Source organism: the organism of the source record quoted next, unplaced genomic scaffold, assembly GCF_019419815.1.
Source record: "Pyrus x bretschneideri cultivar Hongxiangsu unplaced genomic scaffold, Pyrus_bretschneideri_v1 Contig94, whole genome shotgun sequence".
NCBI classification, from domain to species: domain Eukaryota; kingdom Viridiplantae; phylum Streptophyta; class Magnoliopsida; order Rosales; family Rosaceae; genus Pyrus; species Pyrus x bretschneideri.
In genome coordinates this window covers 1,127,735-1,145,003 of record NW_025999836.1, presented here as the reverse complement: position 1 = coordinate 1,145,003, position 17,269 = coordinate 1,127,735, and the positions used below count along the sequence as shown (strand labels likewise).

Here is a 17,269-nt window from a genome sequence, read left to right as displayed (position 1 = left end):
TGACCAAGGTAACAAACTTTTTCAGCGTGCCAACCAGATGTTACATCATCCTTACTTACAAGGCATGCCATATAACCCTTAGTGCTCCACCCAGAAACTATTGCATATGCGGGAAAATCGTTCACAGTCCACATAACTGTTGCCCGCAAAGTAAATATCTTCCTAGTGCACTTATTGTACGTGCGCACATCGTTTGTCCATAAATCCTTTAGTTCATTAACCAACGACCTTAAGTAAACATCGATTGACCTACCAGGATCCTTAGTTATCAAAAGAGTCATCATCATGTATTCTTTTTCCATGCATTTCCAAGGCGGCAAATTATATAAGAATACAAAAATCGGCCAAGTGTTGTGGTGTTGGTTTAGAACCCCGAACGGATTGAATCCGTCAGTGGCAAGTCTCAATCTAACATTCCAGGGATCAACAGTAAACTCGGGGAACGTTCGATCAAACTCTTTCCATGCCTCCCTATCTGCATGATGCCTCATCACATCGTCGTCTACCCGTTTTTCCAAGTATTTGTTTGCGCATCTATTCGAGTTCTGTATCCATGTTCTGTTTATAATTCATGCAACCACAATAACAATACAACAATCACAACAACTTCATACAAATGATAATGTCACCTTATGCCTTCGGTAAGAACCCCTTTCCCTTTCGGGAATGCATAATTATGTCAAGTAATTTATGGCTACATTAGATTAGATTTCGACGATGAATGAATTTCGGCAGCATCTCAGTATAGTTCTTCAGATGGACGACGTAGATATGAAATAGCTATGTGCCATCCGAAGAAAATACAGAGATGACATCGAAATCTCCACAACCAAAACCTAATCCTTCAACCACAAACTACGTGTCGTAACTAGTGCATTCCCAAACTGACCAAATAATGGAACAATTCAAGAATCAATTGGCCCGCAGTCATGCTTTCGTATCCTTGCGCAAAATCCAATTAATCCTCGAACGGGAAACTAAGTTTTACTAAAAAAAACAAGTACAAAGTTAATTACAATTAACTCCGTACATCACAACACATATTTGTACGTCATGTACAAATTTAACAACATAATATAAATATAATTTCACAACACAATATAAACATAACAACATAAGTTCAACATAATTTAATTAATTTTATATTTTAAAAAATAAAACGAAGAAAATACCTTCTTAATTGTTCTCCACCAATTGCTGATTACACACAATATCCCTATAGACAACGAAATTCATGGCGTTAGTATGGATTTACATTAATACTTTTACCCTAACAAAAAAAAAAAAAAAACGTTTACCAAATACACCGAGATAGCTCGATCAACCTAGAGAAGATGACGAAGGGAGTATTAGATGATGAAATTGAGATAAAATGGGACAGATGCTGAATTGAAGAAAAACAAAGGGAAAAAGTGCAGGAGTTTAAATCTACAGTTTTACTGTAGTTTTGCCTCTGCACAGCTGAATCCAGATTATAAAGTTAACTTTTGGACGAATGATTTTGTGCGACGAACACCAGTCTTCAGTCGCACAAATACCCTTTGCGTGACTAACAAAGTATTCGTCACGCAAATACCCCTTTGGGCAACAAACAATGTATTCGTTGCGCAAGTTTACAGTTTTTTTATTTTTTTTCCTTTACTTTATAACTTATTATTTTAAACAAGATGCACAACGAAAACATGTTTTGTCGCGCAAAATGCATATTTTTTTTTTTTATGTTTTTCCATTTTCTTTTTATGTAATGTAAATTTTTATTTTAATCTAAATAAAAAAACTCAAACCTAATTAAACATTAGATTAATTAACAAAACTAATTTATTATCCCAAATACATATTATATTAATGTAAATATTAATACTCATCCACATAACATAAATTTATTACTTAAAATAAATATAAAGTCCACAAAATCTTATTTCAAAAAAAAAAAAAAATATTACAATTCAACTTCAATCCTCCTCCGCGCAGGGGTAGCAGCACCTCGATCCGCATCCCACAGCACATCAAACTTCCACTACCAGAAATGCTTCTTGAAAAGCTCATCCACATACTTCGTTGCTTCTCATCGGTTTCATCAACATCCTAATGAACCTACATTAATGCCAATAACAATAAATTAGTAATTTAAAAAATACTACGTTTTAACAAAAAAAATTATTCATTATTTACTACAAACTTACCGATAACTTCCCCAGCATAAACTTCTTCAACTTCTCAGGGACCTTTCCAACTAAAACTTGGCAGAACATTCCCTCTGCACAAAACTCCCAATGTCATACATAAATTCGGCGTATGCATCAGCCATACTTTTGTCTTCAAAGTACGACACTTGCTTATGTTTATACCTCTTTGCTCGCACTACAACTTTCTTTTTGCCAAAACCTTCTCCCGAATCGGCCATTACCTTTGAAACAAAATTTTTAAAAATTAGAGTTCTGAAACTGTGTTTATATAGCACTCGAAACACTTTGCACGACGAAGTAGTTCGTCGTGCAAAGTCCTTTTTTCGTCGAGCAAAACACGTCAGAATTGCGCAATAAATGGGAGTGTTTGAACGCAATCTGACCGTTTCAGTAAAACTTTGTGTGACGACAATAGTTATTCGTCGCGCTAAGTGCTCTTGTGTGACGAATATTGTCATTGCGCAATCTCTTTAGCGACGAACGTGAGTGATTGTAATTATGAAGTTTATGTAAACATAAATATCTATGTTTACGTAAACTTCATAATTAATTCCAAACAACTATTAAGTTAACTATTTATTCTAAAAATAATTAATACCTTAAATAAATTGAATTAATCCATTCAATTATTTAAAAAAAGCAAACAAGAATTAAAGCCTAATTAAATCCAAATACATAACTTATACAAAACCTTAAATTTAAATATTGTCCACAAAAACATAAATTTAAAGCTAATGTTTCAATGGCCCTCCATTCTACTCCACATCATCACGTCATCGCTTGTAACCTCCCTTCAATGCCTCCTCCATCAACTTTATCAACTCTTCGTTCATATCATCATCAAGAGTATACTTACACTGTTACACATATATGCAAATAATTAATTCCAACATATAACAAAAAATGTCACAAAATTAATTTATTCATCCATCAACAGTATACTTACTAATACTTAATCTATCACCGCCTTCTTCACATTCTCGGGCACATATTTCCAAGAACGCCACTCGGCAGTAGGACAATTATTCTGCATGGCTATACCTATTGCATGCGCAAACTCCACATGTTGCCTCAAATCATACAGGTTGGCGGGCATGCTTTAGTCTCGGTTTTTATCATCCATCCCAGCACGAACAGAATTGTGAAGAATAAGGACAGAAGAAGCGTATATTTATAGGAAGGTTAGGGCCTTTGCGCGACAAAGTCTTTGTCGCGTAAACCTTGCATGACGAACGTCTTCGTCTTGCAAACATTTGCAATAAATACAGTATTGATTTCTCATATTCACATGCACTGAATGGTTTGACTGAAAACTGATAGTAAGTTGCGCAATGAATCCTTTGTTGTGCAAAGGTCCCCTGCTTCGTCGCTCATGTTTTTCGTGTCAAAAAAATTATCCCACGCTTTTCTTACCGACTTTGCGCAATGACAATGAGTGTTTGTCGCGCGAAGTATTCATGCGCAACTAATTTCTTTGTTGCACAAAATAATTTTTTTTCCAACCTTTTTTGCTCGACGATAATGTCTTTTGGTCTCGCAAGCTGTTTTTCCTACTACTGTCATTCAACGAGCTCTTAAATATACTAAGACATAGGCTAGATATATACATGAAATAACTTGAAAATCACAAGTATCAAATACATTCTAGTGTTTTTGCTTTTGCAAGAGTTTGAAGTTTGCACGTTGAGTTTACAGTTCGTCTCATATTCTTTATTATTATTGCTTCCCACCCTTTCGGGTCATATGCCATAGTGCTTAACCCAACATCGATGTTGTCACACAAACTAAAACTTGCAATCTAGATCTACTTCGGAAGTTGATTGTTCCTTATTACCTTGCTGAAATTGTGTATAAAGAATTCGAATCAGACAGATAATTGTTGGATGCCCTAAAAAATAAAGAAAAGAAAAGAATATATGTGACCAACCAAATATTAAATTCCATAATTCCACTCCACTGTACTTCCAACTCCCGTATAAACCCCACCCCCTCCCCAAAACACACAAAAACCGCAAGCTACCTCTTGCAACGTCACCACGTTAAAAAAACTCACTTCATTTCATCTCCCCCCCCCCCCCTCTCTCTCTCTCTCTCTCTCTAGTTTCTCTCACTAGCCATGGCCAAAGACATTGAGGTTGGAAGTGGGAACCCAGCCAAGGACTACCAGGATCCTCTGCCGGCGCCGCTGATTGACCCAGAGGAGCTAAGGGAGTGGTCGTTCTACAGAGCCATCATAGCTGAGTTCATTGCCACCCTCTTGTTCTTGTACGTCACTGTGCTCACTGTAATTGGTTACAAGAAGCAGACTGACACTACCCTAAATGGAAACGAATGTGGTGGTGTTGGTATTCATGGTATTGCTTGGGCCCTTGGTGGCATGATCTTTGTCCTTGTTTATTGCACTGCTGGCATCTCTGGTGGGTTTTATCTCGATCTTAAACAAATATCCTCTCTTTCTCTAACCCATTAATTATTTTCAAGAATTAAGTAAAACCTATTTAGTGAGTCAATTTTTGGTCTAATTAAAACATCACGCGCTGATGCAGTGTTGTCCACCTAAAGTTGTCCACATAATGTTATCATTAGATGGATTAGTCATACCACGTCACTTACACACAAAAAAAATTATTTGAATCTCTAACATCATTGACATCCTAACGTGGTGCGCCTAGTCCACTCAAAATTGTAAGTTCATGTAGTTGGTCTAAGTAGTGAGAAATGATAGAATAATGAAATATAATTAAGGGTTGAATGAATAAGTAGCACCTGTCACACACTAAGTTATAATCTAAATGAATTAGTAACATCAGCTCGGTTACTCACCAAAACATATTTGAGTTAGCATCCAACTTATGGTTTACTAATATGTGCATTTTTTGAATGCAGGGGGGCATATAAACCCTGCAGTCACATTTGGGCTGTTTTTGACAAGGAAGGTGTCACTGATGAGAGCCATATTGTACATGGTGGCTCAGTCGTTGGGAGCCATATGTGGTGTTGGGCTTGTTAAAGCTTTCCAAAGTGCTTACTATACCAAGTATGGTGGTGGAGCCAATAAGCTTGTCGATGGCTACAGCACAGGCACTGGGTTGGGTGCTGAGATTGTTGGCACCTTTGTTCTTGTCTACACTGTCTTGTCTGCCACTGATCCGGAGCTAAAAGCAAGAAATTCCTATGTCCCAGTAAGTATAAATTAATTTTCCAATTAGTTTCAAGAAATTGATTTTAATTTTAATTACTGAACTCTAATGATTTGTTTATGTTGATTAATTAAAGGTATTGGCACCACTGCCAATTGGGCTTTGCTGTGTTTGTTGTGCACCTTGCCACAATCCCAATCACTGGCACTGGTATCAACCCAGCTAGAAGTTTTGGAGCTGCAGTGATCTACAACAATGACAAGGTTTGGAATGACCAAGTATGCACTTTGACCTTGCTCTCTTAGTTACTAACTTTTAGTTGATAACAAACACAAAATGAGACACTAAACAGATAATCAACCGATATATGTAACGCAATGTAATACCCTTTATTGTCGCCTACATTTTTTTATTTAATTTTATTTTGATCAAAAAGTTTATAATCAATTATATGTCTACGTATTTTTCGAATTATTTTACTTATGTTTGTTGTTTAATTATTCAGTGGATCTTCTGGGTTGGACCATTCATTGGAGCCGCCATTGCTGCCTTGCATTACCAATACATCTTGAGAGCAGGAGCTGTTAAACTCTGAGTTCTCTCATGAGCTCCCCCAACAGATGAATTCTAAGAGACTTATTGTGTTTTCTCAATAGTCTGAGAAACTTTAGATTATTCTGGAAGCATGGAATTTGTATATTACTACTATTTGTATTGGTGTTGAGGATGTCAATTGTGTTAGCTTCCTCTGTCTGCGTGCACAATGTTGCATTCTGCTATGTTGGTTATTGTGTCATCAACATGTTTAATTAGTGATGAATTTAAAAAATATGGATTGGGTCACCAAATTGGCATTTCAATAGCAAAATTTTAATAGTACAACACAGACGTCTACTAAAAAAAAACGTAGCATCAAATCAAGCAACAAAAACAATGAGCCCAAAAAGATAAAATGAAAACAAAGAAAAGGTGCCCAAACAACCACAAAACTTACATCACTAAACCAAGTACGATTTTTTACGCAAGTCCACAAACTCAAAATAATCAACGTCTTAAAATAACCTAATCGGCCCAAATAAGCACTACCGTTAATACCTGAAGCACCGTCGTCAAGCCACCGCATCGTGCCGAGAAGAGACTGTTGGAATTTATGCTATTTCCTTGTGTTGTACTGCTTTCATATGTAGCTTTCTGGGTATGTAAATAATTTGTGCCTTTCCTCACATATCGTTTTCAAGTTCACTTTCCTGGAAATTTCTTTCATTGGTTAATGCCATGGTTAATGTCATGCCCTAATTAGATTTAAATCTGCATTAACTGCTCAAATTAAGCATTAAAGTTTGGACAAGAATATTTCAATGCAACCCTTTCACCATTACACACATAATAAAGGTTGTCACATTCACTTCCTCTCCACTTTTAAATGGAGGTCTTAAATTCGACACTTGTTCGATATCAAATTATTACGACATACGATTATGTACTTAGTTTAATCCCCCACCAATTAATGTAAATATATTGTTGTATTATAAAAAATTGTCACATTCACTTAATTACTATATACCAAAGAATCACAATCACACACAAATTAAAAAAAAAAATTAAATAAATAAATAAATTTCCCACCAATTAATACATTTATCAATGGCAACTAAAATCTCTTCTTTGATCACCTCTCTCTCTCTATATATGTATTATAAACCCTTGTCCAAAATCTTCACAGTCCAGCAGCAGACTTTCAACATTCTCTAAAACCCTAATCTCCAAAACCATGGCAATATCTGAGTTCTCCAAAATATGCATGATCTGCATAGTCACATTGCTCTCTGTGGCAATGGCTTCACAACAATCCCCACAACCCTCATTCAGGATTGACACCATCCCTGCAGATGATGAGCTGATTTCCCTGGCTGCTGCTTCGTCTCCATCACAATCTCCTTATGCCGAAAATCTGGCTCCCGAAACTGGAGGCTATTTGGCCCCTTCAACAGATTCAGATCAATACAGTACTCCACCGCAACCATCACAACCTTACATTGACACATTTGCCCCTGAAGCTCAAGAGCTTCTCTCTCCAGACTACTCTCCTTTCCCTGCTCCTACTTACTTCCAAGATTACCCTTCTCCTCCTCCTTACATTGAAGCTCAGGCTCCTGAAAGTTACTATGATTCTTACAGTCCCATTCAAGGTCGAAGTCCAGCACCATCTTCCGAACGGGGATCTTCTCAATTTTCGGATACTGATGATTTCACTTCTCCTCCAAACTTGGCTCCTCAGCCCAATGTGTTGCCTTCCAACTACAGAGCCGAGGATGAGATTGGTGAGCTTGGTGAGCTAGAATCTGATGAAGCTTATAACTCTGACCAGAATAAGAATAGGGCAACAATGGCGGGTTTTGTGCTTGGGTCTGTTTGCTTGGTTGGATTGGCAGGTTTTGTGTACAACAAGAAGAAGTATAGCAAGTCAAAAGCGGATTATGAGTACGAATTGGCTAAGAGAGAGGATCTCTAGAGTCTAAACCTCTCGCCTTGGTTGGCTTCACCTACATACACTTCCCACATAGAGAAATATCCATAAATTATCTCTACTAAACGTCTGTTCTACAGCCGAATTCATAGTTGATCATCAAGTTTTGTAATTGAACATTTCTACTTCAAGTACGTTTACTACTTTGCTTAGACGCTCCTCAGATGTTGAGTGACTAGCTACTTGCATGTACTACGTACTATTATTCTATTATTGTAACGAACTATATATAATGAAACCTAATTACTAAGATGGTTCCTAATTTTTTCATTACAGTTAATGTGGTAACTAATGAGTACATATTAAATTTTCTTTTGTTAATATAGATTTATAACTTTAATGGTAAAGCATTTACCCCAACTTATGGAAAAAAAAACAAATTGAATGACACAAGAGGTCTTATAGACCTGCTCTCTGAAAAAGTCTTATTCACAGAACAATTCGAACCTCATCCTAAATCAACCAAAATTTCACACATGATTTGTAGGAGTTTGAGACCCTCTTGTCCCACATTGGTCAACAGTATTTTTTCACTAGCCTTTATATATGCTTATTCCTTTTTCTTAGTAGTTAGAACTTGGACCATTTGGAAATGGATTGAAGGCTTGGGTCTTATAGTTGTGTGGATTAGGCTTGATGATTATACTATAATATTAATATTAATTAATCAAGACAATGGCGCACTTGGGGCCAAGGAATTAAAATTAATCTGATCAATTAGTTTTAATTTCGAATTAAGTTTTTAATTAAATTAATTAAAAACGTTTTGATTATTAATAGACACAACTCTTTGGAAAGAGTTGTATCTTTTTGGAAAGAGCTGTATAGCTTCAGATACATCCAAAAGGTGTTTGAAGACGTATGAAAGAGCCTATATAATTGGAGTCCTCATTCCATCAATCATTATCTTTTTCTTCTCCTTTGTCTTCCGTAAAAAATTTCCAGAGAGTAAACACACAAAGCAATTCGCTAGAGTTCTATAATCCAGTGCGGGTTGTAGAATTGGGTAGTTGTATCCTGGTCGAGCAGACATTGTAAAACCACAAGCACACGAGTGGGACAGAAATACTGTTCGAAGGACATAGCGTTTGCGCTAACCTCTACCTTCAATTCATTCAAGTTAGTATCATTTTAATTTTTTTGTAATTATTGTATTATTGCATTCTGTATTGCAAGTATTTTTTTAATAATAAAGTATAAGTATTTCAGTTCTGTATTTATGTTATTTTATTGTTTCTAAATTATTCTCCAACATGATTGTCACATAGTAATGCGATATAATGATACCAATTTCATCTTAAGCATATAAATGTTACCAAATTAAGGTTAGTGATTAAGTTTTCATACAAAGCAATCAAATTATTGAATCAATCCGAAGGTTTCACATTAATTTTACCTTCATATTTTCGATAAGAGTTTAACTCTTGCTCTTTTTAAGAAAATAAAATACAATGAAAAAAAAAAAAAAACAAATGATATGACCAATAATCCAGAACAAGAGTAGCAAGAAAAGACCTCACAACTTAAAAAACTTGGAGTCACAAATGGCTTGGCTTCTTTCAATTAAAAAAAAAAGGGTTCATGTTGTGTACGACCCAATAAAATTGGAACATTTTGTTTTGGACCAAAAAAAAGACTAGGAGATTAGATGTATACACGTGTACAGTGCAGATAAGGCCAGAAGCCCAATTCTAATGTGATTAGAAAACGTCATCGTTTGGAGGCGGAACTTGGTCTGTTACGGTCATCTCCGTTTATTCTTATCGCATCTGTGCCCCCCGCTTTCCTCTGAATCTTTCTCTTCAACTTCTCAAATCGACTCTCTCTCTCGCAAAAGGTACTGAATTTGCGTTACTCTGTCTTTATTTTGCTTTATGTGAAATTACTTTGATCCGTTTATGTGTTATTTGCTTCAATTTATTGAATTCTTATGACAAATCTGAAAAATTGTGGTGCTTTGAGCTCCGATCTGTTTGAAGTTGCTGTCAATTGAATCACTCATTCAGTACACCGGTCTAGTTTTTGGATCTCTGTATACGAATAGGGATCGATTAATTATTATGTATAAATGTATGAATAGGGTAATCAGAGGGTCACAGATTAAATTTTGATGTGCCATTCATGGCTGAAATTTATGCAGATTTTCGCGAAGATTTGATTTTTGTTTGATTTTATTATGTTTTGTTTGATTTTTTGTTAATTGGGTTTTGGTCAGTTTCTTAATCAACTGTAGTATTTTCCAGAAATTATGGCATCCAGTAGGGGTCATGGTGGAATTCAGCAGTTGCTGGCTGCAGAGCAAGAAGCTCAGCATATCGTCAATGCTGCCCGAAGTGGTAATTTTTCGTTTAGTTTTACTTGGTCATGGGTCCATTGTGTATATCGATCGGTTAGCTGTTTGTTTCTACCACTGATTCAAGTACTTGATGTGCGAATCTCTGAATTTTCATTTTGCAAACGGAATTGTTTGCGGTGTTTATTAATTGGACTCTTGCCCAATTGTGTGAGAAGGTGGGTTCTTGATTTTAATTGGAGAGCAATTTATCTTTTTTCTAGTCTAACATATTGTGTTGTCAAGATATGCATTAAGATCGTTATTTTGGTATGAATTTGCAGTCTTAATATGCTCTTTGAAGGGTTTTTTTTTTTTTTTTTTTTGAATTTTATAGGTAAAGTAAATAAAATACCCGGCAACTGTAAATTTGATAGAAGGCACTCCAATAGCTCAATTGGAGAAAAACAAAAGCCTCGCTTATCCACTTGATGCTTAGTTGTGAAATCACCTAACCAGTTGGTGTTACAAAGTGGGGTTTTCTATAAAGTATTGAGTTTGAAGTGTTTTTCTTTGAAGCCTGATGCTTCAAGGGCTTAAATTTGAAAATCCCTAAATGTTACACAAAAAACGAGTTTTTTGAGTAGTTTTCTAATTGCTTTGCTGTCTGGCCTTCTGCTGTTAGCTAAAAATGCTAGACTGAAGCAAGCCAAAGATGAGGCCGAGAGGGAGATTGCTGAATACCGTGCCCATGTGGAGGCTGAGTTCCAGAAGAAAGTTCAAGCGGTATGTATATGTAGTTTTTGTTATCCTGAAGCTACCCTACACTTGTTACATACATGCTAATTATGCCCTTCCCCCCATGCTTTCATATGGCAACTAAGCAGAGCAGTGGAGATTCAGGGGCCAATGTGAAGCGTCTTGAATATGAAACTGCAGAAAAGATCAATCACCTCTCGACAGAGGGCTCAAGGATTTCGAATGATGTTGTGCAAATGCTTCTGAAGCAGGTGACGACAGTGAGAAACTAATGCTATTGGTGATACATTATAATTTCAAACTCTTTGCAAGCATTGTACTGTTGCTGCCTGATTCATCCTATTCCTTAGACTTGCGGTGCTGTGGTTGGTATCCTCGTATCGGTTGTGAAGTAAATTACGGAGCACTTTGCTCAGAAAATAAGCTGAATATATATCATTGTTGGTACTGGTCGTATCCTTTTTTAATCATTGGAATGAGGTTTTATTTGGCACAATCCTTGTAACACTTACTATTATTTTCGAGTGGAGTGCAATTTTAACAGTTGTTATGAAGGTTGGCTGCAAGTCTTCTTTAACAATTGTTCGTAACTTTGATTAGTAACCTGTACAACTGCATTATTCCTGGGCTTAAATATTCTCGTTTAAATTCTATTGTTGCTAAAACCTCTGATCCAACCCCTTGTATTTTTGTGATTCTCGAGGCATGCGACGCTGGGATTTAAAATTGTTCAAAAATTTTGTTTAGCGCAACTCAAGGCCTTCATGTGGTTAGCTCATCTCAGTTTGTAAAGAGAAATGAGTAATGCAGGACTAGATGGTTTGAATTGTACCGGGCTGATGGAGCCGGTGAATGGGAACTGTAAGGTTGCAAGGTTCCTGGGTAATCATATTCGTGGCAGGCCGGCCCTGAGAATTTGGTGGCCTTAGGTGATTCGACTTGGGGTCTTAGAGTGCACTAACGCTTTAGATTTTATAGATTATTATGTAGACAAAAATTTATCAAATACATGAAAAAATATATTTTTACATCAAATGCCTATAAAAATTAGGGAGCTTTAATGAAAAAGGCTTGGTCCAGCAAATATTTAACCAAAAACTATCCAAAAATGTTATTTAATCAAAAGGGCTCAAAGTTTAATAAAAAAATCATCCAAAACTATTGTCTACGGGTCAAACTTATAGACCCAACCCACTACAAATCTACACTTTCGTAAATATCCTTAAATGATTTGATATTATCTTGACTCTTCACCAACCTTAACTAGCATGAAACTACCATAATAACTCTCTGTCTTCCTATCAAATTGAATTCTTCCATTTCAAAAATAACCAAATCAAAGTTCAAATTAAAGTTGAAAAAGGAAGCATTCATCGAAACAAAGCCGCCGAAACAAGTTCAAAGAAATTTAATGGCAGAAACCAATGAAAAAGTGTCTGAAAAAAAAAAAAGAACCAAAACATAAAACTATTTCTGGATAACCCAAAACATAACACTGTTTCTGGACAAAAAAAATCAGATACAGTGTTTGTTTTTGTTTGTGCACAAACAAACACTGTATCTGGAAGGAAAAGAACCAAAATCCAGAAACAGTGACTTAAATTCCAGAAACAGTGACTTAGATTCCATAAACAGTGATTTAGTTCCAAAAAAACAATATTATGTTTTAACCTTTGACTGTTTATTTTCTTTCATGCATCAGTTGATTATATTTAAGAAATAGGGTGTTTATTTTGCTTTGAATCCAAATACAGTGAATTTCACTATTTCTTTTCTAACTTACATTTAAGAAATAATGTGGCTATTTCATTTGGATCCAGAAACAGTGACTTAGATTCTAGAAACAGTAACTTAAATTCCAAAAACAATGTTACTTAAAATCCAGAAACAATTTATTTTTATAGTCCAGAAACAGTGACCCGTCGTTATTATTGAATAGCATGCAAATCTCAAATTTATTTTCTGGAGAAACAAACGATGAACTCTACTAACGATGAAAATTTGAAAAATAGTACCCCGAATACACTATGAATAATAACGACGATCACATTTCAACGAAATAATACAAAATATAAATTAAATAGCATGAGGATCTATATTTTCGTTTCAAAGAAAAAGAAGAAGGTCTGTAAAACAACGATGAACTCCATTTATGACGAAAATTTGGAACTCAACCTAAAAAAGTTAGGGGTAAAATCGTAAATCATAATTTATTATAGTTGGGCCATTTTTAGTTGGACTACTTTAATATGGGACTTGTACTAATTATTAAACAAAACTTAAAACATGGTTTTTTATTAAAACTAAAATGTTTCAAGTCATTTTCATTAGTTTTTCTTAAAAATTAATATAAAAAATATATATAAACATTATTTAAATATGGATGAATTGCCGATTTAGTCTCTAAATTATTACTCGAGTGAAAATTAGATCCTTAAATTATTTTTTTGGAAAAATAAGTTCCTAAACTCAAGGTACATGACTTGCACATAACATATGTAATAGGGTAAAATCATCATTTTCTATGCCCATACTCTGGTGGTGTAGGTCTTTAAGGTAACCAGAACTCTTTTGGAGAGGAGAGACAACGCCGTTCATTCCTCTAGGTACGTTGCACTTTAAGACGATTTGGGAAGATTGAAAGAATCGGTTCAAACTTTTGCTCAAAAAATTCTCAAACATAGACAAATCTTTTACTGCCTATGCTTTTACTTGGGGGAAATTGTGCATTGGAAGGACAATATTAGTAGAGATTGTGTAACCATGTGGGACTTATGGGAGCTTGCAGGGTATCTTGGGTACAATAAAGAGACCACAAAGTTCTTTTATAAGAAAAGGAAGAAAGGATGGGTTCTTATTACTTGTGATGCAGATTACCTTCAATGTGAAAAATGTGTAACCAAAAGAAGCATAGACAAGCATCTATGCAAAATGCTATAACTGAGATCAATGTAGAATATGCTATTTTGATTGAGGGTTCACATGTTGCTCAAGAAGTTGGTTCCCTAGACCTTGAAGGAGAGTATGTTGCAGATGATTGAGTGTGATGAAGAGGATAATAGAGAAGAATATGTAGTTAATGGTGGCGTCTTGGTGGATGTTGCGATAGGAGTTGATGATGTTGGTGATGAAGCAGAAGAACCTAATGAAGAAGATGAGGATTTCAGGGACAGTTATTATGAGCAAAGTGAGGATGAAGATGACAATAAGTTTCAAAGATTTAATGTACCAGAAGATACCGAAGAGCAGTTCCTGATTTGCTTTGCTTGACTAAACTTGTTTTGTTATGTTATTGGCATGATGTTGAATTGGTGCCTTAGACTTTATTTTTGGATTGAAAATAGAGAAAACATGGTATGGAATTATTTTAATGAAATTTGTTGTTGAAGAGTTGAAATTATTTTCAGGAAATTTGCTTTGCGAGGGCCAAATCGAAAGCCCTTAATGTTTATATAAGATTCCCAGCTAAAAACAGTTGCAAATTAGGCTTTATAAATTTCAAAATTTGGCAAAATTTGAGCACGAAAAGTGAGGAGATGGATGCTTCTCCTAGTTGTGTTTTATGAGCGATGAAATGACGATTTTACCTTTCAAATTGTGTCATGTGCAAGTCACATGACCTAAATTAACCGAAAACTAAATGGAAAAGCTTGAAATCTAATGGTAAGGATGAAATTGGCTGTTTGTAATGAGTTTAGGGACTTATTTTGCTGAAAAAATAATTCAAAAACCTAATTGTCACTTGAGTAATAATTTAAAGACTAAATCGACAGTTCACTATTTAAATATTAAATTTGAAAGGCCAAAATAAAAATATAAATTCTTATTAGATTATGTTTCCTAATTGCATTTGAATATCTTTGTTGGGAGTCTTCTAGGCTATGGCGTGGCCTTTTTAGTTTAATACGAAATTAATTAAAAACAAAACACCATCTTCAAGTTTCAAACCGGGACGACAAGCAACCACTACGCCTTTACCACTACACCTGTATGCTTTCTGTGTCATCTATCTTACTTCATAGTATTTATAAGACAAACAAATAAAATAAAAAATTTTGGGGCCCCTGGTTTGTGGGATCTGGAATTCCATGGTGATGAAGGTTATCGAGCTGCAATCGCCAACGGGGAAGCCATTGGTTGCATGGTTCCTGGGAATCGACGTTCATGGGCACTGACGGAGCCACATTAAGGGCTACCCTAGGCTGTAGCTCAGGTAGCTTTTGGTAGAAAATAAAATTTTATGTCTAATTTTTATTGATTTTTGAATGTAGCCCATCATATATTTAGTCACTGATTTAAATTCTTTCGGTTTAATTATATAATACATTTTACAAATTATCGCTTCTTGTACATGTACAAGTTTAAATTTGTTTGAATAACAAAAGTTTTTGGCTCACTTTGTGAAAATTTTCTTAAGCTAGCTGATACTGTAAAAAAATAGTATCAAGTTTCTTTGTTGATAATGATTTAAATCTTTAAGCTAGCCCACCTGATGAAAAATTTCTAGCTCCACCATTGTTCATGGGGTCTGCATTACTCATGTATCAACTTGGCTTCATCCATAACCAAGTGTAAGAATTTTGGCGGAGGCGCTGTAGAAAGGCCAACCACTACCTTGGCAACGCCTTATTAGCCACCGGATAATATTGTTTAATACTAACTCGTTGTTTGGTGCCATTTCGTATTAAATTAGCACTGAATTATTTATGCAGCCTCGCCTATTTTATACAACTCACATTAGATTACTTATACATTCCAAATCCTCGGTATTATTAATCGAGTCGCTAGAAACAAAATCACTCTGGCTCTTTCTGCATCCCTCTCTCGCGGATTACTCCAGCGCCTAACCAAGCCGTCTTCTCAATCGGTATTCCTTCTACAATCTCTTTTTGGGGAAGTAGGTGAACATCTTTGTGTAGCGGCAACTTTTATTAATAGGAGGAAGAAGTACTGAAAAAAACAAGACAAAGATGAATTAAGTTTTTTTTTTTTTTTTTTAATAACTGAGAAGAGCTTTGATCAATGTTCTTTATTTTCTGTTCTCTTAAAAAGTATCTACACCTTTTTTTTTTTTGAATAAAAATTAATTTTTAATGCGATACTGCACCAAATACTAGACTAAAGAGTCAATACCATGAGTAAATAGTTAGTATTCCTGACTAAATAGTTAATACGTCCGGCTAAAAAGTTAGTACTATACGATTACATATTATTTTGTTCGACTGGGTAATCAGTATAGCCCAAGCTGACAACCGGGAGCTCTATTCTCTATCGTCAGTTGTCCTACTAAACAAGTGCTGTGATCTGGTGATCGTAGGCTTGGCCCAAATATTTCACCTCTTCCTTTCTTACTCACCTCAACGACAGCGCCGCATTCTCCTGTCCACCTTCCTCATCAGGACAGCTTCAAAGAAGTTCCAAATCAAAAGATTATTGTAAACGCCACTCAAGAATGATATGTCGAAGCCACTATGAATTATTGCGCCAACCATGCACTTGCATTTCTCAAAAATATAATTACGAAAATATTCATTCAATTAGTTGATCAGAGCAGCGTACTTTATTTTGATCATAATCCTTCCATGTAGACCAGATGTGGTAGCAAAAATTCGTCGTCTTCAGTCTTCATGAATTTATACCTACAAAACAGTCAACATCTTTTGATCAAAGACCAAATCCTCACATACTCATGAGGTAGTTTGGGGGAGGCGGGGTGCTTGGCCAATGGATTTACGATGTTTAAGTTAGTTCTCTATAAACAGTAAGTGTTTAGGCTTGTATATGTAGCAAAAAACTTACCAAAATTTGGTAGAGGTTGAGGTATTTATAGGAGGAGGTGGCCGACCATAGGGTTAAGCTTTTACCTTACACATGGCGGCATCATTTGGCCAAGGTGTGTCATCTGTTGGATGAATGAGGAAAAAATATTCCCAAGCTTTTAATTAGGAGATAAGATCTTGGAATTATAATGGAAGCATCCATGATTGATTGTGATAGAGATTCCTTGCTTGATGGAATTGATCTCCAATTATGAATGCATTAAAGATAAAATTTAGTAATTAATCATATATTTAATGTCTTTGACTTTTCCACGCCATGCTGAGCTGCACGTGGGAGTATTTGATAGCCCTGACCATTTAATGAGGGCAATTTTGTCTTTTTTGAAAAAAAAATTCACGTGCTCTTCTACATTTTGGGATTAATTTTGGCTCCACACCAAAGTTAAACTATAGTCTTGTGAAAGAAAAACAAAAAACAACGCTTATTTTATAGAAAATTAAATTAATTTGATAGTAAAATGAGTAGTCTTTGCCTCTCGTAGATTATGGTTTAACTTTGGCCTTCTGAGTTAAAAAAAGAAGTAATATTTAGTAATCCTAATATT

At 35.4% G+C, this 17,269-nt stretch overlaps 1 protein-coding gene and 1 pseudogene across 1 annotated transcript; both read left to right on the top strand.

Annotated features, from left to right (window-relative positions):
• Window positions 1-4,233: 4,233 nt before the first annotated feature.
• On the top strand, window positions 4,234-6,368 carry LOC103937541 (annotated as a pseudogene).
• Window positions 6,369-9,535: 3,167 nt separating this feature from the next.
• Window positions 9,536-11,438, top strand: LOC103940623 (V-type proton ATPase subunit G 1). Its single transcript, XM_009350773.3, has 4 exons — window positions 9,536-9,690; window positions 10,097-10,189; window positions 10,811-10,911; window positions 11,013-11,438. The coding sequence occupies exons 2-4, from the start codon at window positions 10,102-10,104 to the stop codon at window positions 11,154-11,156; spliced, it is 333 nt and encodes a 110-aa protein (XP_009349048.1). The 5' UTR covers window positions 9,536-9,690; window positions 10,097-10,101; the 3' UTR covers window positions 11,157-11,438.
• The last annotated feature ends 5,831 nt before the right edge of the window (window positions 11,439-17,269 follow it).

Bases quoted from the DNA above. Each gene is read 5' to 3' on its own strand.
- LOC103940623 (XM_009350773.3), top strand. From the start codon at position 10,102: ATGGCATCCAGTAGGGGTCATGGTGGAATTCAGCAGTTGCTGGCTGCA. The intron at 10,190-10,810 runs GTAATTTTTCGT...TTCTGCTGTTAG, and splicing joins CGTCAATGCTGCCCGAAGTG to CTAAAAATGCTAGACTGAAG. The intron at 10,912-11,012 runs GTATGTATATGT...GCAACTAAGCAG, and splicing joins TCCAGAAGAAAGTTCAAGCG to AGCAGTGGAGATTCAGGGGC.